This window comes from Neophocaena asiaeorientalis, unplaced genomic scaffold (assembly GCF_003031525.2).
Source record: "Neophocaena asiaeorientalis asiaeorientalis breed wild unplaced genomic scaffold, Neophocaena_asiaeorientalis_V1.1 scaffold105, whole genome shotgun sequence".
In the NCBI taxonomy this organism is placed as follows: domain Eukaryota; kingdom Metazoa; phylum Chordata; class Mammalia; order Artiodactyla; family Phocoenidae; genus Neophocaena; species Neophocaena asiaeorientalis.
In genome coordinates this window covers 3020126-3042838 of record NW_020172162.1, presented here as the reverse complement: position 1 = coordinate 3042838, position 22713 = coordinate 3020126, and the positions used below count along the sequence as shown (strand labels likewise).

The 22713-nt window shown below is 41.3% G+C and overlaps 1 protein-coding gene across 1 annotated transcript in view; it reads right to left on the bottom strand.

The window, feature by feature from the left end:
• The window catches only part of SOBP (sine oculis binding protein homolog), a 162280-nt gene that overhangs the window by 47863 nt on the left and 91704 nt on the right, over window positions 1-22713 (bottom strand). Inside the window, exon 5 of the mRNA XM_024755396.1 lies at window positions 18695-18790. Within this exon, the coding sequence (XP_024611164.1) occupies window positions 18695-18790 (96 nt within the window). The remainder of the gene's footprint in view (window positions 1-18694; window positions 18791-22713) is intronic.

The window sequence follows — 22713 nt, the reverse complement described above, 5'->3', positions numbered from 1 at the left end:
CCCCCAGGTGGCCCCCCCCCCCCCCCATGGGTCTGTAAATGGCAGCTGCCTGGTCTTTAAAGCGCGCGCACAAGCATCAGCCCTCCTTTGACTTACTTTATTCCCTGCGGGACTTCAAAAAAGATATTATAGTATACAATATGTGAGAACGAAAGGGAAATATACTCAGAGAGTACAGGAAGCACAAAGGCGGCCGGGCAGTGCCTGGTCTGTTCAGCATAAAAAGTTGAGGGAAATGTGAGCACGGGGTATGAACAGACAGAAAAGTGAGGCGAGGAAATGGGAGGAGGGGAAGATGTCTCTGAGCAGACTGACAGGTGACCGTAACCTGTGGGGAAATGCAGCCAGGAAGAAGTTCCTGGGGGCTGAAAAGTTGTTATGAACTGGAATGTCATATTTGAGCTTCTCATGGTCCTGTGATATAAAAGCCCTCAGTAAAAAGTTGCCGCATGCACATGCACGCCCACAGGGACACACACACACACACACACACACCACAGTCTGGCACAGAGAATCTAATATATCAAACTCACAGGTCCCAAAGTGCTGGCACAATTATGCAGGCCTGGGTCGAGACACAGGATCCAACTTCAGGGCCAACTTGGAGGGCGTTATTATACCACAAATCACTAGGGGGCGCCCTCACCGACATCCACACTGTAGTGAGGGCCAAGAAAGCCTGCTTATCCCCTGCCCTCACCCTTCTTAGTTTCCGAAGGGAAGGAGGTGGGAAGGAGAAATAGGTGGCAACCGGGGTCGGGGTAGAGATGCGGGATTGAGTTTAGAAATATGAGACGCCACTCCCTTCAGTCTCTTCATAAACGGAGTGGCCAGGTCTCCAGAACAGGCTGAGCAGGGAAATAAACTCATATCACAAGGCAGTAACTACAGCATGCATTAAACAGGAATTACCCAGATTCAGTAGCAAAGGACTTATCTCACAGACGGAGGCTGCAGTATCTGCTAGCAAAGCATTCAAAGATGACGAAAACAATGGGCAAGCAGCAAAGGAATATGAATGGGAAACAAGAAACAGTCACTCCTGCTTAGTTAGCTTGATAATATATTTACTGAACTGTTTATGACTTTGTATCTCATATGTGTATTACAGATGGCAAAAATTCCTCCTAGTTCATGCAGTGGGGATTAAATAGGTCAATAATTCATAGTGTTCCCAAGAGTGACACTACTTCCAAATGCTGGGCACCTGAACTCATCTGAGGACCACTGGTTTGTGAAAACAGATGATAAACGTGAAACTGGGAAGGCTGTGCAAATCCCGTGATGTGCAGTCATCACCCCGATAGCCAAGGTGCCTTCCTGTGGGTATGATGCCCTCAACAAAGGACATCCCCCAACACAGCCCTGAAATCCCAGCCCAGCAAATAAGGAAACTTTCCCAAGAGCAATCCAATTTGTTCAATCTGAACTTATCTCCTCACCCTCCACTTTTTAAGCAATTATTACAGGGGTTGGGGGTTGGGGCGACTCTAGGCCCCCAAAGCATGAGAGCCACAGGCACCCTCCACCTTCTGGCCCTGCCTTCCCTCATGGGACCTCCCATCTCCGGGGAGGGGAAGGGGACTGGTGTGGAAACACCAGCTTGGTGCGGACACACCAGCTGGGTGCATCTCCCTGGGCACAGAGGTTTCCTTCATGCTCCTATAGCACTTTTTTGAGACTCCTATTACATGGTACTTAAACTGCTTTTGAGACAGTTTTCCACTGTGTTTTCAAAGTCAGCCCTGGCATGTCTGTAAACATCAGTTCATATTCCTGGAATAAATCTTTTTTGTGTTCCATCCTACTACCCACAGGGGTACAGATGGCATGTTTTATGTGGTGGCCACTATTTACAATCCAACCCCATGGAGGCCCATGAGATGCCACAAATGGAGCCCACACAGGAAGACAGCCCCTTCGGTAGACACATTTGTCCCGACAGGCCAGGAGTGCCAGGAAAGGACACACCCTGAAAGTACATGGGGTGCCTCTGTGCCGCTGACACACATCCTCTGTTCTGGGCCAGCGGGGTCTTGGGCATCCCCAGGAGGCACACGGAGAGGCAGGCTTTGCCCAAGTGACAGTGGGGTATGTGCGGCCAGTGGCTGTAAGCAGGGAAAACAGCACACAAAATGCCCAAAATTGGTTGTAGAGTTAAAAACATCAACAAAGCAAATCCTTCCCTACCAAGGAGGCTCACCACATTCATTTGCATGTTCATGAGCATCTGCTAGCTGAGTACCAACGTATCCTTCTTTCTATCCTGATGGACAGCCATTCATCACAATAGACTTGACCGTGTCAGTACCTCAATGAGGGGATAATAGAAGCAGGGTTTTTTTGTTGGGGAGGAGGGAGGGAAGGAGAGAAGAATCGCTTTACTCTGAAAAATACTCTGAAGAAGCCACGGCTGCCTCTGTCTCAGACGAAGATAGCATTTGCCGAAAATGTCAACAGATTGCTTCTTGAGTTGGAGTAGTGCAGACATCAAAAGCTTATTTTAACAGGGCATTTGCTTAAAATCACTTGGTTGGTTTAGGCATTTAGAATGTCTCTGACTATATAATTTGGATTAAGAGGTTCTTGTTGGGTTTTACTGATTTAGCATAAATCAGAAGGACATACTGGAATAGACCCCTTCACATAACCAGAGCCTTTAGGCCATGAACGTAGTAAAATTTGCTCTTTGTTTGTGCTGCATTTTTAGTGGGTCCTTTTTTCTTTCTTTCTTTGTTATTATTATTTTTTTTTAACGCGGCTTAGTTGCTATGCGGAGGCTTAGCGCTCCTGCTTGGGGATCAGTTCCAGACTTCGGTTTGATTTGAAACAAGCCAAGCAAATTTGCCTGAATGTGATTTCAAAAGGTTTTCCTATTTCTCTCATCAGGAGATTGAAGGAAGCTGGGAAGCAAGACACTATTTGAGTTCAAATAATGCTGGCCTGATTTTCTCAAGAATTCGGTACGATTCAGTAGACACAGTTCTGATGGACGACCACCGACCACAGCTGCAATGGCTCTCAGGACCAGGTCTCAGGAAGCTTAATTTCAAAAGGCAGATTACTCATACTTGGAGATAAAGTCTTTTTCCTCCATTCTTACTTTTCTTTCAGTCTTTTTCACTTTCTCTCTCCATATCACATTGACTAGATGTGACTCAAAAAGTTAATGGTAATTGCTCTCATCTTAATTTAGCAAAGAGAGAGGAAGAGAGGGAGAGAAATGAGTGTAAGTTGTGGATCCAAGCACAGGTCATTACAGGTGTGTTATATTAGTGTATTCATGAGCCCCCCAGGGACAGACATGCTGCGATATCCAATAACTTTCTTAATGTGTAATTACACACCATCGGACTATAATTGATTAATTGAAAAGAGAACGTAGGCAGATGTGAGGGCAAGACTTCTGCTGCTCATTAAATGAATATGTCCTTGCTTGTCTTTAATAAGTTAAGTGGAACTACTCAAAAGCAATTAAGTCAGTAGTGAAATTCATTAAATTTTAAGTAATTATTGGTATTAAATTCTGTAATAGAATTCAAGACTTTGCATAGTTCTATTTCGAAAAGAAGTGTGATCATTCTATGGGGCCAATTCAACAGAATGAGGGCTCTGAGAAAACTACATCTTGGAGCCACTGACATTTTGTATGAAAATCACCTGAGAGAGAGAAGGAGCTGGAAGAGGGCTAGGGGGATTTCCGGAAGCTTTGCTTGCCATCCTAGACCAGACAGACCCGAGTGTCTCACTTAAACCTAGGAACGCAGTTGTGTTTCCGAAGCAATTCTTTCATTTAAAATCATAATCGAAAAGAATGAAAAATACATACTTTTAAACCTAATGCCTTGAATACTACATCTGATACTTTCTCTAGTAGCTAAATTCAAACACAAACATGGATATGCGGCATTGAATGCAATTTGGAGAAAATTCTTTCCAGGCTCCACTCTCATGTGGGAAATAAACCTGGGTGACTGGGGTGACGGGGAGACTATCACAGTTCAGAGAGGGAACCCCAGATAGTTCTCAGAGCCCAGAAGTGGCTCCTAAACCTTCTGCCACTATTCATTCTGCCCAAGAAACCAGACAACTCAGAAATCTATCAGAGAGGAACTCCATTCAGCCAGTGCTGCCGCATTCCAGACATTCCTGACAACTCCCTAGACGCAGGAGAGACCTTGGAGTCTGAGCTGGCTGTGGAAAAGTGCCAACAGGGAGCCACACCAGTACGGTTTGTTCATTCATTCATGCAGTAGGTATTTCTTGAGCGCTTATTCAAAGCCTTTAGTAAAATGAGTTTATAAATACTTATGTATGTCTCTATCTACCTATCTATCTATCTATCATCGATCATCTAACTATAATATAAAGTAAATGTACAAAGAACTTATAGAAACCAGGGGGCGATTCCGTGAAGATGGAGTCCATTCCATCCCAGATGATCTTGTGCCTGCACACCGTAAGCACCCAGTAAAAGCTCGCTGACTGAATGATGGAAGAAACTGATGATGTGGGCTTTGAGGAGAGCATGATTGTGTGTGGCACCTGCATAAAGTTCTCTAATTTATGGAAACAGTTAAGAGATGTTAATGGCACGGCCAGGATAAGCCAAAGAGATGGTGATGATGGCAGCTGAGAGTGAAGGAGAACTGATTGCAGAACCTTTGTCTATTCCCAGGTTTCTTGCTCTAACCATCAGCATCTTTAACAGTCCTGTCATTTCTTTCTTGGGATAGAAAACTTAAAATGTAAACCCATGTATTGTGGTCATTTAAAAAAAAAAACAACAGTGGCTTCAACTACATTTTTTAAGTCGTACTTTCAAATCTACAAATAACTCTGTATGGTTAGTTTCACAATCTGAAAAGACATTATTGTACTTTCATTGTTTGCTGGGGCTAACACTTCGAAGACATGAGAGCCAGTCTAGATGCAAGGCTATGGGGCTGCTGGTTCTGGAGAGGCACTGTTCCCACCCTGGGCCCCGTGAGAGGCGTCCCCACAGCAGGCTGACCAGACACAGAGACAGGAGGGAGATATGTGATTCTTACCATTCCCCAAAGGAGGAGAGAAAAGCATATTACGTACACTCTAATTGCTGTTGGAAGAAAAAAAATTCCAGTCCTCGCACACATTGTAATTTTAGAAACCATAACTAAAGCTAAAACTAAATTAGACTAAATAGGTGTATTAGGCTCAGAAAGAAAAAAAAAAATCAGGGCATGTGGAAAGACATTAGGTCTCATTTTCTGTTTGCATGTTTTTCTGCTGTAAAGGGCAATTTATTGTCCCACAGCTCATTTTAATCTTCAACATGACCTTGATAATCTGTGTAGGATAGAGGCAGCCCAACAATTTCAAAGAGGAGTTCTAACCAAGAGAGATGCTTTCCAGCTTTATCATGTTCACTTAATGACATTCTGCTCACATTATTTTGGATTTTTGCTTCTTCTCTTTCTTTTTTTTCATTTTTATGACTGTAACAAGTTCCACGTGCATTTTAGTGAAATCAGGCCAAAAGAAAACTGATTTATCAAATCAATAATTAAGTGCCTAACTGATACATCCTGAAACTTATCAGCATATGAACAAAGAAGACGGCCAAAGAAGTAGGTGATGGTGTTTACTTCCAAAAGAAAAGTAAAATTTTAAATAGTCAGGTAATTAGGAAAATCAGGGAACGTGGGATTATAAGAAATTTGCTTTGGAGGTTTAACTAGCAAACCCTTTTTGTGTAAGACTTTTTCCCCCCAAAACCACTTTATATTAGTCTAATACTCCATCTTAGTAAAGACAGTAAATTCAATAAGATGTTTTTTCTTTGATGAAGATCTTGAAAATCTTTAGGGTCATTACTGGATAAATACCAGTTCTCCTTCTAGAGTCCTGTACACGTGCAAGGTGTAAAGAGTAAGCTAAATCCACGCAATCAAAAGCTATGTGTTATAAGATTTTTGTCTTCATTTTTAAAAAAACAAGGAATCTAATTATTCATGTGAGTTTTATTTACTGGCATTTCTTTCTTTCTCTTAAAAGTTGAATACAAAAAAAGGGGGTTTATTCCCTTTATTGGTTACCTTTTACTGAGTGCTTATTATACACCAAGCACTTTATATGTATTATCTCATTTAGCTTTTATGGCAACTCTAAATGGTGTATACAGCTATCGTTCCTGTTTTACACATGCAGAAACCGACCTTCCCAAGGCCACAAAGCTAGTCACCACACAGCCAGGTTAGTGTGACTCCAGGGCACACACGCTGCACTGCCTCTGTGCTGTTCTCTGGGCAAAGGGGTTATTGCATTCTTGTTAAGGGAGATTCTATCCCTCTTTAATCCAAATTTAAGATCCTTTTTCCCCTAGTGTGTGTTTAAATCACAATGATCCCTGAATCATTCTGGATCACAGTTCAGTTTCTTGCTTCTACTTTGATCTCAGCTTTTCCCACTGTTCACAACTACCTACTTACTCAATTACGACTCTTATCCAAAGTCTAAATTTATAAGAAAATTGGCTTGAGATGAAATCTTTGCCAGTTACTTATATTAACATGGTCATAAGAACTTGATGGCCAACATTTCTGGACAGTCATTTGCAGTCTCTTTCTTTCCAGCTGTGAGAAGCATTTGTCCTCATCACAGTGTGCCTGGACTGTTCTAACCACCTTCTAGAAGCCTCGCGGCTCGTGTCCTGCAAGGCGTGAAAGCACTGCTTTCATAATAGCACTTCCTGGCGCAGTTACCTAATACAGATCCCATAGCCTAAAACACCAAATGTAAAGTTAGCTGTCTGGCTTTCACTGCTTTTATTACTTGACCACAACGTACCGAGGTAACTCTATTCTCACTACTCACAAAATGATGCCAGGCAGTGTCTCGGTGACCCCCACGTGCTCCCTGCTCACCTCCCTCCCATCATTCCACCAATAGTCTTCTCTTTCTCTGAGACATACTTCCATTCCCCTTCCTCCAAGGACCAGCCCAGGCCCCACCTCCTCTGAGGATCTATTCCTGATGACTCCAGCCCACCATCTCTCCCCCATTAAATGACCCTTTACTTCCTTTTTGTACACATAATAATTCAGTACATATTTCTATTCTCTAATCAGCATACCACCACATCTGGCACTTTAACATACACTGGAAGTTCACTGTTCATATCAGCACAGTTTGCGTGTAAGCTCCTTATGAGAAGGATCCACATTTCATGCTGTGTTTGCACTGCAACACACGTCTTTTAAGCACAGCACTGGGGAGATGGTAGGTACTCAATAAATGCACCTTGACTGAAAGACAAATATCTTCAAACTCTGGGTCACATACATACCCCATCACCACCTACTCTCACATTAATTCCACCTTCTGAGTTGTCTCCATGACACTAAACACTCAGGTTTTTAGAAAAGGTTTTAAATCTTTACAGATATTGCACTGAATTATAGATATCGTCTTCATGCAAGGTACACAGAAGAATAAATTAGAGATGTAAGAAACTATCCAGACCAAACACACCAGAGAATATATCCCTTGGGAAAAGGTCTTCTGGGTTTGAATTATCAAGACCGGCTGTCTCTACTGATGCAGCTCAATTCTCAACTTGGCTGATTTGATGACAGTCATAACATTGTTTAAAAATAAAAGTGCTAAGGAAAAATGAAAATGAAAATTTCACTACAACTTTATTTTTCCATGTTATTTATTTTTATGTGTTCATATATAAACATCAAATTATGTTTTTGATGTTTATATCAAATACTGCATAAATGATTGAGATGTGTTAAATGCCATAGGCTCATAAGCACTTCTGTAATGCTCTAGTGTATTTTCATTTTCCTTTATGTATGTATCCACATTTCTGCATGGGATATATAATTTGCCTTCATATACTGTATTTTATATACACAATGATGTCACAAATTGTCAAAATTCAAGCTCTCTGGCAAATATATAAATATTTCGCTAAGCCAAAACTAGGGTTTACACCATTTTTGTCCTAACACATTTATCAGACAATTTAGAAGTTAAAAACACCACTGCTTGAAATGGCTATATAATGGAGACCCCAAAGTATTTCATGTATCTTAATGATCAGGATACTTTCCATTTGAAGGCCTTATTTTAGCATATGCTCAATATTAAATATCGCCTCCCTTCCCATCTCAGGCTTTGACATTTAAAAATGTTTATGTGGTTTTCCCCTTCTGTGTTCACACAAAGAAGAGTATAACAGATCCTGCTGTAATATCAGAATCAGATTCAAATTTTCCATTCAAAGGAAACCAAACTATATTGAGATCTGAACACTATAAAACAGCAGAGTATTTCACAAAGTTAAATATAGGGTGTAACTTAGCTGATATCCTGAAGGTGGATTATCAAATTTGAAGTGTAGGAAATGTACTTATCTCTGTGTACTTGTCTCTTCTGTAGATTGGGAACCTCTCTAAGAGATGATGGTGTTGGTGATGATGATGGGTAAAAAGATCCTGATTTATTTTAAAAACCCATACTTTATCCTGATTTATTTAAAAAACCCATACTTTATCCTAATGGATATCTACAGCTCGTTCTATTGAGAGAGAGAGAGAGAGAGAAACCATTGCTTCTCCACCAATGTATCTTCATGGATTTTCAAGAGAAATATTGATTTCCAAATATTGCAATCCAAAGTAGAACATTAAGCACTTTTCTGGATAATTAAGGCAAAAGTACTGCTTATTATTTTAAACCTGGCTTATCGGGAGTATGTCTTAACTGGTTCAACATTTCCCTTGAAATTATGAACAAAGCCATCTATCAGCTCCACTGAAGGGAAAGAATACAGCAGTAAAATTCTCAGCCAAGACAACCACAGACCAACCCTCCACTCCACCTTGTCCGTGGCCAATGCACAACCCAGACCCAACCTTAAGCATTTCGTTTTTATGTGAACTAGAACCAGGGGGATATGTTATTGCATGCGTTCAACCAACAATAATTTTTGAGCACCTATGTCCACAGATCATTGAATCTATATCACCACTGATCGTTAAGATGCTATTATTTTATACCATTAGGAAAAAACATTGCCAATGAAAAAAATGACAAGTCATCAACTGTAACATGCAATCCCCCTTCTTTTTTTGGCCTTTCTGCACAGCACACGGGATCTTAGTTCCCTGACAAGGGATTGAACCTGGGCCCTTGGCAGTGAGAGCTTGGAGTCATAAAATATGGGGTGGGCAAGCATGGTTCTCAGGGGTACAGTGAGGAAAGACCAAGGTCTTGCCTCACAGAGCTCTCAGCTAGGGGAGCCTCATCTGGACTTAAAAGAGGGTTATCTCAACTTCTGGTTGTAACGTGGCCAAGGAGGAGAAGCTGGGAAGACAGCCCTCATGGAGAGTCCGATGCCTCAAACCAGAAGAGTAGGAAGTGTACAAAAAACATTATTACAAAAGACACTTAAGCCAAATTCAATGAGAAAACACATTAAAGACCTTATTTGCCTGAACCTGCTTATTTGCCATTTAATCATGGCCGTCTATCTTTCTTCTTCTCTTGAAATTTCCTCTCACCGGTCCCCCATCACCCCCACATCCCCATCTCTGATTTCTTGCCTCCTTTATTATTCATATATGTCATTCTTCTCAAGTCCAAATGCTTTTTATTCCCTTTCCCTTTTTCTCCCAAGAGACTTTCATTAGCTTGTTCTTCTAGCCATAAACCAAGCATATGACTAAATATGATTAATACTAGTTCTGGCTGGTTTCTTAGGCACTTTTATATTGATAATTGATATCCTATCTGGTTTTCTGGCTTTGCTCGATATATGATGTAGAGTTTCTATCAAGCCATCAAAGGTGAATTCTCTTTGGTACTTTGGGTAATTGTTCAGTTCTAGCAATTAAAACAATGAGGGAAAATGTCACTGACCCCTAACTCCAGTATGCTACCTGATGGCCGGAAGTCTTGAAGGCAATAGATCAGTTCACCCCGAGGAATACAACCCCATCAAATCAAAAGAGGCCAAGCCTTTTTTGAAACGGCCTTACTGATTGTGAAAAGAATCAAAATCTTCAAAAGAAGATTTAACATTTATCATATATCATCTATTGCTGTCAGATTTTTAAAAACCCACTCAAACGCTTATAACACATTGAAAATTATATTTTCTATAGAGTACCAAATTTAAAAATATATATACTTTGGTTCCTTTCCCTATAATTTAGTATTCATTGGAAATTCTCAAACACTGACATGCCTTTCTGAATAAACTCCCCTTCCTAACATTCCCACAGATGTTCTTTCTGGCTTCCGAATTCTACCAAAGAATTGTTACCATAAAGAAGCTACAAAGAGCGATTCTGGATTAATTGCTTAATTCCTTCATGTCACAAACATAGATTGAACCCCTTCTCTCGCCCTGGGATGGAAGAATGTATCAGACCTGGTCCCTACCTTGAGAAGGTGGCAGTGTGTCTTGGCCTGAGCACAGGTCAGAGAGATGTGGGTCAAATCTAGGCTCTGCGCCTGCTCACTAGATCCCCTCCTCTCTCCCAGGGCAAGGAACGTAACATCCCCGAATTTTAATTTCCCCATCTGTAAAACAATAATAACAATATCTACTAGCAAAGGTATAGAGCGTACAGGGTCTAAAAAAGGGTCTGTAAAGACCAAGCACAACGGCACGTTGGAGGAGCCCCACAAAGGATGGTTTCTGGTCTCCTTCCCTTAACAGGCTTATCAGAGGCACATCCATTTGCTACTGCAGACATTTACATGTGTAAATTATATTTTTCCTTTGCTTTGCATTTATTTTCTTAGTTGTATATTTCTAAGATTAACAATTTTAATATTAAAGGGGAGAGCAAGATGAAGGGGTCTTGGATCACGTAGAATCTTCCTGGACAGTTATATATTTTTTTAAAAAGCTTAGCTATAAGAATTGTCTGCATAAAGCACCTTTGTCCCTCTCATGGTTCACAAGGAATTACTGTGGCTTTTGCATGCAAATATAAATACGACTTTCAGATAATCTGTTGCTAGAAAATTTGGTCAATGGTATTCTATGATGTGCTAGTAAGTATGCAACCGTGAAAGAAATAACCATAATCATAATTACAACAACCTCAATCGGATGCCAACCATTTGCTGAATACCGTTCTAAGCGTCATAGGGGTATTCATTCTTTCAGACCTCACACCAACCCTACAGGATACCTAGGATTGTTGTCCTTGTTTTACAGACAAGGACATGGACACAGAGATATTCAGTGACTTGCCCAAGGTCACACAGCCAGTGGGTGGAGTGGTGGAGCCTCCTGAATCTGAACCAAATAGTCTGGTTCAAGAGCTCAAGCTCTTTACCCCAACATCGTACTATTTTCTGGAAGTTTTAAATTCTTCTTTGAAAAAGTACTCCAACATTTTAGTACCTCACAAATCAGCAACATTTGCTACGCAGCCAACAGGCATCTCTAGTGCCCTCGGCATCAATAGGCAAGTGAGTGGATGTTCAAGGGTTTCTCTAAAGTTTTGTCCTAAATTATTACCTATGGGCTTCTATCCGACCCCACTGGAAAGAGACTCTCATTAGAGAATAAAGGCAGGTACTTCCAGCATTTGCCTGAAGATTTTGTTTAAACTAATGCCACCTCCTAGATCCATTTTATTAGTAATAAGACTACTGCTTATTGAACTTTTTCCTAGTATGTGTCAGGCGCACTAAGTGCTTCATATACATGATCTCATTTACTCCTGAAAACAACCCTACGAGGCAGCTACTATATTTATCTTCATTGTATTGATAAAGGCACTGAGGCTCAGGGCAGGTAAGAAAGTTGCCCAGCTTGCACAGCTGGCGTGTCTGTAGAGCAGGGACTGGGACAGCCACTCTTACCCACCATACCACAGTGCCTCCCCTGGAGAACACATGGTCCTCGATACCTCTCTCTGGCTCCAAGAACCACTGTGAGGTACTGTGTGATGGACTGCTCATGTAAGCCAGAATGAACACCAAACCATATGCCTCTGACCTTTTTTGCACAATGGCCCTGGAATGGGAAAGGCGAAGATCTCCATGCCTTGGAAAAGGGAGCATGCAGGGGACCAAGGGTCTCCAATCAAATCTAATCCCAAGCAGAGTACCTACAGCAGAGCAGAAGCAGGGGAACTCCAGCCCTCCTGCAGACAGCTTCTCCCCCAAAGAAAGAAACTAAAAAGGGACAGTTAAAATAGGGTTTCCATGGGTGGTAGGTGAGGGGAGATGGTCTTTGTGGGAGAGGGTCTTTGTACAGGAGAAGAAAAAGGCTCTAAATCACAAGACCATGGCATCAATGGGAGCCAAGGGGCTACAAAGAGAAAGAGAGAAGCAGCAGAGCCAGCTGGAGAGCCAGGGGAAACAACAGCACAGATGGAAACAGAGAGGAATGTGCAGGTGAAATAGGACAACTCAGGTGGAATCCACTCCTCTGCCTGTGTTAAAGTCCAGATAGTCTAGATGGAGAGCATAATGGTGCCACCTCTATTGGAACTGACCCTTGTTCAGTCTAAGATTGGTCCTCTTCTTTCTAAAATGGTCAATTTTTCTTTAAAAAAATAGTTCAGAGAACTGTGGGAACACAGGAATAGCTCCAGAGTAAAGGGATCCGGAGGGTGGGTAGAAAAAAATGGTTGGATAGGCCAACTCTCTCTAGACAGCAACCAATCCCTGGGGATTTCTGGGTCATTTTACACCTTTGGGGCTTTTACAATTACTATTTCAGGAAACCGGCACACAGCATACTACATACACATACATCATATTATATTTTATTTGATGTGATGGGAGTCCAAGCGTGTCACCATGAATTTTAATTCTCAGTGCCTGGGCTGCTCAGTTGTAACAGCAAAGAAACAGTGTGTCAATTCAAGTTGAGCTGGGTCATGTATCTGGCTTTCCGCAAGACTAGCAGTGTTAAGGGAGGTCTTTGGTCAATTATACCTATTTTGAAAAGCCTATCGAGTTTCAAGTGAAATGTGGCTGTTTTTATCACCTTTTGGGGGTTCTCATTAAGATTCTATGATCTAGCCAGAAAGATCTAGCAATAGCTAATATCTGACAGCAATCCAGAATTCCCCCTCACTGCCGTGATGAGGCCAACATGTACTGGTGAGAGGGGCTGGGTTGCAAAGAGATCTGATCTTACTTTTAAATAAACACATTTAAAACTGGGGGCCTATGCAAACTATTCTATATAGGATGCATGAACAGCAAGGTCCTACTGTATAGCACAGGGAGCTACGTTCAGTATCCTGTGATAAACCATAAAGGAAAAGAATGTTTTTAAAATGTACACATATGTATAACTGAATCACTTTGCGGTACAGCAGAAACTAACAGAACATTGTAAATCAACTGTACATCAATAAAAAAAGACAGAAAAATTAAAATATAGAAGAACAAAGAAGACTCAAGTCATCGCTAGCATTATGGCAAGTCTTTCACCTTAAGGGTTTTTAAAACTCCATCTGAGGGCTTCCCTGGTGGCGCAGTGGTTGAGGGTCCGCCTGCCGATGCAGGGGACACGGGTTCGTGCCCCGGTCCGGGAAGATCCCACATGCCGCGGAGCGGCTGGGCCCGTGAGCCATGGCCGCTGAGCCTGCGCGCCCGGAGCCTGTGCTCCACAATGGGAGAGGCCACAGCGGGGAGAGGCCTGCGTACAGCAAAAAAAAAACAAAAAAAAAACTCCATCTGATCGTCCAAGCCTTACAAGGCTGTGCTGAGCAGGGAGGGAAAAGCATATTGCATAACCAAGATTCATTGGTTTTATGTATACATAGTCACAAAGCTCTAATTCCCAGTTTACTCAGTCTTAATGGATTCTTCATAGCCAGAGAAGTGGTGTGCTAGTCTTTACAAAAAAACAAAACAAAACCAACCAAACAAAAAAGCATATAGGCTTCACAATACTTCAGCAGAATAAAAGGGTGGGATGGGTAAAGGGGTGGGTGAAGCAAGATTAATAGTTGATAACTGTTAGTACATGGAGGTTCATTATATGACTCTCTACTTTTGTATGTGTTAGGAGTTTTCCATAATAATTTTTTTTTAATCCACAGAAGTACTAGGAATTTCCATGAAGCAGAACTACTGAAGTCTAGACTTGAAAGGAAAGTGTCAGTTATTTAGACCTCTGCAAATGGGCCGGCCTGTCAGCTCACCCTGTATCCTTCAGGTACCCTATACTCCAGCCAACTTAGTTGTCAAATGAGGTGTGAGTCACCTGGGCTGTACTTTCCCACCTCCTTGCCTTTGCCCATGCTATTTTCCTCTGCTTGGAATGACCCCTTCCCTTATACCCCAGCTCCGACTATAGAAAATCCAACCCACGTAAGGCCTAGATCAAAGGTATCCTCCTTTGTTAAGTCTCTAATTATGGCATGTGGAAATAATCTCTTCCTCCTTTGTACTCCAGAACTTTGTTGGTGCTCTCTAGGGCCACAGCTCACTGTGTAATGATAATAATCATGAAAAAAAGAAGCATGGTGATAATAGCAGTGAATATATACTGAATGCTATATGTACCAGGCACTTTCGATATGTCATCACTTTCGATCCTTACGATATCCTTTGAGGCTATTACCCTTTTATTATCACATTGTACAGATGAATATCTGAAATGCAAAGACGTCCAAGAGGCGAAACGGGGGTCCAATGTGATATGATGCCAGATGTATCACCATAAATATTAAGCCTTTGTGCCTACGATCCTTGGCTACCACCAGAGTGATATGGTATAAAGTCTAGTAGAGACAAAATTCTAACTTTCAGGAAGACAGGAGGGCCCACATTCCTGACGGTTAACAATACTGCATATGCCTATTCTTCCTACTGAATTGTAAGCTCCTTCAGGGAAGGGACTGTGTCTTTTTCTATTTGTGAACCTCCAAAGCACTGTCTAGTAAAATGCCTTGTACACAGAAGATGATCAGTAATATCTTGTTAATTGAACACTGCATTAATACAGAGCAGTTCTGCCTAAGGGCGATATACAACTCTTATAATCCACCTTGCTGCCTCCACAAGGAAATAAGATGGACACATCAGCCCACAGAACTGCCTAGGCCACTCTCCTCTCCACCAGCTCTATTCACAAGGCCACAAAACTGAAATAGTTTTCATCTTCTCCCTACATTGGCATTGTAAAGAATGAATTCTTCTTTCAGAAAGAAGAAAGAATTATTCTCCGATGCTATTTTTATTTAGCTTCCCAACTAAGGGCCCCCTCCCCTTTCCTCTGCAAAACTCCCACCCTCAACAGAGTAGGGAAAAGCCAAAAGGAGCCAAACTTTGTCTAGGTGATGACCCGGGAATCTGGAACTAAGGAAGACAGGCTGTTCTCCTCTTGAGTTTCCTTTCTCTTATTTCCCCTTTCAGGCTTCCTAAACCCGGGTTCTTTCCAACCAAATTATACCACACTGACTGCTGCTAACCTCTGACCATATTTTAACCTTCTTCCTGAATACAGTGATGCTCTCTGTCCCCTAAGAACACTTGGGGCTCAACTGTCTTCAATTCCTTCCCCAAACTCTTTCAACGTTCCCTTTTTTCTAGCTAGAAGTCTTCTCCCTCCAAGGACTCAGCTTATGCTATACTTCTGCTAGGTGTTACCCCAGGTGGCTTTCAAGAACTGAGCAAGTACTAGCTTAAGAGAGGTGTGATTTAGGTCCTCCTTCCACTCTGGCTCTTAATGCAATTCCCACCATCAATATGAGCGTTTTAATAGGGGAAATGAGAAGGCCTTCTAGTTCCAAAAGAATGAGGCAATAATGGTAAAGGGACTGGCAACAGAGTTGGGATTTGGGACAAAGGGCTGGTCATTGAGGCTGGCTCTAAGTGTTCCCTCTTCTGGGCTCTCATAAGCCATGATGCTGTATTGTTAGAGTGAGGTGAATTTCCCACATTTTCTTTTACTGAAAGCTATTTGCTTTGGTCATAAACTTAAGCCAGCAAAAGACCCTGAGGAGGGTGTGTGTGTGTGTGTGTGTGTGTGTACATACATCTACCTATGAAGAGGTAGATGGGGCCACAGTGAATTGTGATATATCAACTAATACTCAAGTTTTATCTAATGCCACTCATCTTGACAGCCTTGCATTTTCAAAATTAATAAAAAGCATAAGGAAACTGCTACACAGCCACCAACCAAAGAATCTTGGCCACCAAGCTAAATATCTAGTCATCTGTGTTGTACATTAAGTGTGAAGGCACATATCACAGTTTGAGATTTAAATGGGCAAAGCAATACCTACAGGAAATCGACAGTCACATAGCAGGTTTTTCTATCAGCCAATGCTTTCTTTGTCAGTGCCTTCTGATTACACACACTCGTGTATTCTAGGCATCGATTCTACTTTGCTTTTGTTTAGGTTACTTAATATTCCTCCTCTTCCAAGAAGCAGAGACAATCAACAGTCAGTTATAAAGTCAGAGGCCATGTCCCATCTACCTGGCCAGGGCACTTTCTGTCAGCACCTGTGGCCCAGAGGGTTAGCCTTCCAGCCATGTGTTCCTGATCACCTGGGAGTCTGGAAGTAACCTGTGCCCTCAAGGCTTTCTCCCAAGAGCCATCACCATCTTCCAAAGAGCTCCTCCACTTTCTAAAGCCACCCCTGTTCCAGCGAACCATGCAAGATGGCAGACCCACCCTTAAGGTAAGAAAAGCCCTTTGGAGTGGGGCTTGCAATCTTCTCTCACCAAGTCTTTTTAAAATTTGCCCTAAGCTGCACTAAGAAGACTCCAAGGACTTCCTATTTCTCTCTTATGAATGAACAAATCATTTTCATATAGAAGCATAACTTCTCAGGGCTTCATAACCAGCCGAACACCATCCTTTCTCTTGCAACTGAAAAAAATTACAATTCTCCTTGGAGAAATAAGCTTACTTGTTTTTTCTCTCTATTTCTTTTTTTTTCTTTTATCACAAGAAAGTGTACTGACCGAAATAAAGCATTTCTAACAGCGACTAAAAGGACAAAGATTGTACCAATCTCTCAAAACTACTGCCAACACAATATCGTGTTTAAGCACAGCAATGACTAAACATATATTTTCTCTAAAGATAGCTGGAAAAGATGTTCACATATGTTTTACTTTCTCCAGTATAAACTGACCACAACCAGAACTCAAGCACATTCATTTTTCCAATAAATAGGAAAAAAAATCAAATATGGCATATTAGTTTTAACAATATCTCTAAAAAGAAGTAAGCTACTCTCAAAAGCATTTTGATACCAAAACATAGTATAAATGGCCCCTATAGTCTTCTGCTAGAAAATCAGAGTTACGGAGTAAAACATTAAAATGAAAATGAAAGAAAAGGGTTTCCCCCAAACAGGTAATGCTAGCAAGCCTGGAGGTTTAAAAGCCCTAAGATAAAACATAAGGTGAGTTAAGATTTCAGGGAAAAAAACTGCACTTATAAGCAACAAATTTGCCTGTGGATTGGTTGGTCAAGGGACGACACACAGAATAAGTGATGTTATTGTAAACCACGCAAACTGTGGAGTGGGAAGGATTTTCTTACTGTCAACATCCAGCTACTGTGGCTAGAATGAGAAAGAACTGTATTTTTCTCTCCTCTCCTGCTCTTTGGACACTTTGTTTTTAATGAACAGTTGGTATCAGAGCTAAGTCCAAAGACTGTTTGTTACATGTGGGATTTCCTAATGCAGAGACCTGGCAGGGCTGTGCTGTTAGGCCAAAAAACTAAACAGAAAAAGAGACTACCTCAAAATGTAACAAGTGAGCATCTCATTCTCTTTCAGTGTTTTCATTTAGTTGGAGCAAATGTTTTGCTTTAATGCAATTGAAAAGAAAAGAACATTTAGGGACAACATAGCTAGATCCCTCATAAAGCTTCATTTTCAAAAGCAGTGTTTGACTCTCTAAATAAATGACAATTCATTCTCTGTTTACTTTAGGTAAACAGAAAATGCATTGCAGAGCACTCGTTTTCAAAAGCTAATCAAGAACATTAGGTCCCAACAGATTCATTTAATAGAAATATAATAGGCATTCCTGCTCGCTTTTCATCTTGTCTCGCTATAAATGCTAAAATGAACAGCAAATTAACCCTGCATTGGAACAGAGTCCCTGTCACAGCTGAGATCCTCTCTCTCACGACTTGGAAACATCCCCGCATCCTGTCGCTGCTTTGACTTCTACATAGGAGAGAGAAAGCGCCTGATTGAGTTTGGCAAGAGAGTGTAGGAATACTTGAATTCTAAAGGGAGTACTGCGTGTCAACTCTGCTATCTTTCCTAGCAGAACAAAATATTACCATGTTGTCTCCTAAAATAGTGTACAATTAGGAAGTAGGAGGAGGGATGGGGATGGGATTTTTTTTTTTTCTTTCCAAGCTCCATACATCAACTGTCTTTTTCTGTATTTTTAACTTTACTAGCCATTCTCCAAATGGCTGCTTATCAACTACTATACAGAACAAGCTAATAAAGACAGGGCCATCCAAGCTCTATAATCAGATACAAAAGATTTGCAAACAATTTGAGATCTTATAATTAATATTCAGTGATATCAGAATTAGCATTTAGAACTCTATACAGAAAAACTATAATACTTCAAAACTTATGTAATAATGAACAAACCCTTTCAAAAACTGTTTTCACTGTGCTAAAGTAACATTCTAGACTTGTTGCAAGTATGTTATTCTTACAAGTAGTTCGCAGTTATTCTTGAAGGCAAGCCTTGGAGTTTCCTTAGCATAGTGCTGCTGGGGGAAATTTTCAGCATGTCCATCTTCATCTCTAGCCTGAAGGGAAATATAATGGCCTATTTAGGGACTTACAAATAATGGAAGAAAAAAAAGCTAAAAGCATAACAGCTCAGATCATTAAACAAACGGGAATCCAGAAATCACAACATTAATAAGAAATTTGTTTAAATACGCAGTACGCCTTTTAGGTATCAAAATTTGGGATTTATTTTTCTTTACAGAGTTCAGTTTGAACATGCAAATTCATTGTGGTGTAATATTTAAAGCGATACGAAACAAACCGAAAGCAAATAATTTTGTTGAAAATTACCACCACTCCAGACTTCCAGTGACTTTTGTTGCACATTTAGGATTATATGACATACATACGTGTTTAAACTTTTTGGCATGCTTAAGCAATCTCTAGATAATGCACTTTTAAAAAATTCTAATAGCAAGGCCATAAGAAAAGCAATTTGCATAGTTATATTTTGCATTGTAATATTATTAGAGATAAACTGATTCCCCTCAATTTTTAAATAAAGATCTAAAAGGAGTAATGATCTAGTAAGAACAATGATTCTTCAATCAAATGCAGTAAAAAAAAAAAAAAAGATTTAATTAAGAAGCTGCATTAAAAGTTACTGGTTATTTTCATCTACACTGTTAATTAAGAAAGCTGAAGTTTAAATGGAGACATTAACAGAACCCATTAGCAATACCCCTTGCATACAGTCTTCCCTTTCTAATCTCCATTGGTTTCTGGTTTGGAGTTGGAGAGAAGAAAGAGGTAGGTGAAAGGAGGCGCGTCTGCAGCACACTCATTAAACCATTCATTTGGGTGACACTTGCACTCATGCTCTGCACTCCTCTTATCTCAGCCCTAACTGCTCTCTCTTTCCTGGCCTCCTGAAATTCACAGCTGAGCTGTCTCCCTCACATATGGCTTGCATATAATTATGCATATTCCATTTTGCACTGCATTAAAATGATGAGCTCCTGGCTCCCTGCCAGCTGATTTTAAAAAGCCCAAGTGAAGTAGGAGAAGGGAGAGAAACACAGGGAGAGCCGCACAGGAAGCAGCAGGTAGTTCTATCTGCTGTCTCTTTAGATAAAATGTATGTCTGGCACCAGGGGAACAGCTGAGAACTACCTGTTGTGATGTATGGACTGAGGGGGAGAAAACAATGAGCATACATCTGTGCAGAGCGATGACAGCACTGATGTATTGTTTCTCTTTTAATGGCGTGAAATCTGCCCCTGACAAGTATCACTCAGAGCTCTCAGCTAGACTAGGGATTGTCGTTTTAGAAAGGGATCACCACTCTGTACATTTTAGAATGTACAGCTTGCCTTTCATAAAGGCTTCTGTCACTTATTGCAGGGAGGGAACTGATGGAATTTGGAAGTGGACTGTCATGGTAGTAATACTGGGGTTACAAAAAGTATTTTTGAGATTTACAAACATCTCTGGGATTTGGTGCCTTTTAATTTTACCTTTTATCCCCCCCCCCTACCAAATCAGAGTAAAATAAAAATGCAGGATTGGACTACGTGTGACAGAAAAAATGTGTAAGCATGCTCACGTCCAATCAAGGCACTGAAACCAGTGATGTTTCTTCTCACAGCATCAGGTCTACTAGGCAGCTACATCAGTGTTTAAGCCAATAGAGCCTTAAATGGGGCCCATTTTAAAGCACAGTGTATACATAAAAGGCAGCTGTATAAAAAGCGATAAGATGCCAATGGGTAGCAAACATGTCAGATTCTTAAGTGAATTTTAAGGCGCTCTGTGAGGTGCAGGTCTCTTGAAGGCAGGGACCACATCTATTTCATCTTTCTTACTCTACTATGCCCAGCGCCTTACTTTTAGTTGGTGCATAACAAACATTCAGTGATGAAAAGAAACCCATACATGGTGAGTAACTAGACCCTACCACAACTCTGTAGAAGACACCACCTCAAAATATGCTAAACTTGGTGGTAGGTTTATTATATTCCTGATGCACTATGATGCATATGCTTGGAAACATACTTGGCATATAGTTTACAAGGGCTACTATTTACATATGTATGTCTATATTCAATATATATGTATCTTGTGTATAAATATTCATAAGGTGGAAGATGTTTATTATGCATGTACTATGTATACACATTCATACACACCAGATGCCTGGGGATATTTTCAACATTAGTGGCAAAAATATATTCATTCCACTTACATGTAAGGTGCTCACAATGCTTTTTATGTTCTTAAAGGACAAAAAAACCCATTAAGGTTTGACTGTGCTTCCTCAGAGGGGCTACAGGATTTTATATAAAGTCTCATAATTTATGAGAGTAAATAAAACAGCAGTGGAAGAGAAAGGAGAGGGTTGGAGTGATTAGAAGTGGAGACAGATAGGCAGAAATTTGCTTCTTTATTAAACCGTGTATTTGCCTCTGCATCACACTCCGTGGAGCCTGGAACGGTCTGCCTCTGGTAATCAACCTGATTCTTGAGTCCAAGAAATTCCATCCTCCAGCCATTCGCTGTGTTTCCACCACATGCCACAGAGACGGAAAGCATATGACATGCAAGAAGACCAAGCACCATCACCCTCACGTGTGTGCACACACAAGCACTCACACACCTCTCACTGACGTAATTCCCTTTGCATTCTCAAGTTTTTTAATGTAAAATTTTAAATTATTATTACTGGACTAAGTGAAATTAAGTGCATTCATCTAAGGCAGCAGTTCTCTGCTCTGGCTACATATGAGAACCATCTGGGGTGTTTTTTTTTTTTTTTTTTAACATATTGATGCCTGAACTCCCCCTCCCCACTATGTTTCCAAGATTCTGATTTAACTGGTCCAGGGTGGGGCCTCGACATGGATTTTTTTTTTTTTTTTTAAGCTCTCAGGTGGTAGTAATGCACAGGCAGCCCGAGAACCACTGATGTAAGGAGTGTGCCTGGAGGAGGGGTATTGAGAGGAGGCCCTGAGCAGACTTGTCAGCATGGCCTCCAGCCAGGCCCCAGACCCACTGGAGTGAAAAGCTATGCAACACTAGGAGGATACGGGATGGGATGTGTCTCCAGCAGTGGGGTTTACTCCAAAGATTTAGAGATTTCATGACTAGCTGCTTGTAAGCAAAAAATTCTCTATATTTATTTTTAGTTTCTGGTGTGACAAATAATCTTGGAAGAACTACTATACCTCTTCCTCAAAAAGGCCTTCCTGAACCTCACTAACCAAGTCAAATACCTCCACTCTGCCCTCTCTTAGGCCTGACACAGGTGCACCCTTACACTGGCTGCTGTAAATTTTGTCTTCCCCACCAGACTGCAAGCTTTCTAAGGGCAGGATGGTGTTTGGCTTCTCGCCATTGGATCGTCGGGCCCAGCCACTGACTGGAGCATAGTAAGCGCTCTGTAGGAACGAGTTTAATTATCATTCCACAGCAACTTGTGGCAACGTTAGACAAAATCCATTAGAACTTCTTTACCCTACACGCGCAGATTCATTTCAGCACTTCAGATTCATTTGTATATTGAAGCCATTGCCTTTTTCTGCATCTGCCCCATTATGGGTGGCAGACAATGGCGTACCATGCAGGTAGACAGAGGGAGTCCACGACCCCTGCAGGGAGGGTATGTAAACACTGAAGCTGCTCGGAATCACTGCTCACGGTAATAACACAAAGCAGACCAACTTTCAGCTGGTTTCATTATTGTTCTGGAATTCTCCAAGGACTGTGCCTCCTCTAATGGCCTGTGTCGAGGTGGACCACCCCACCACCAGTTCGTGGTATCCACCGGGGCCAGGAGACCGGTGTTGATGTCTGACTTTGTTCTAAAGTGACCAGTTCTGGGCATTCCTGGTGGCACAGTGGTTAAGAACCTGCCTGCCAATTCCAGGGACATGGGTTTGAGCCCTGGCCCGGGAAGATCTCACATGCCACAGACCAACTGGGCCTGTGCGCCACAACTACT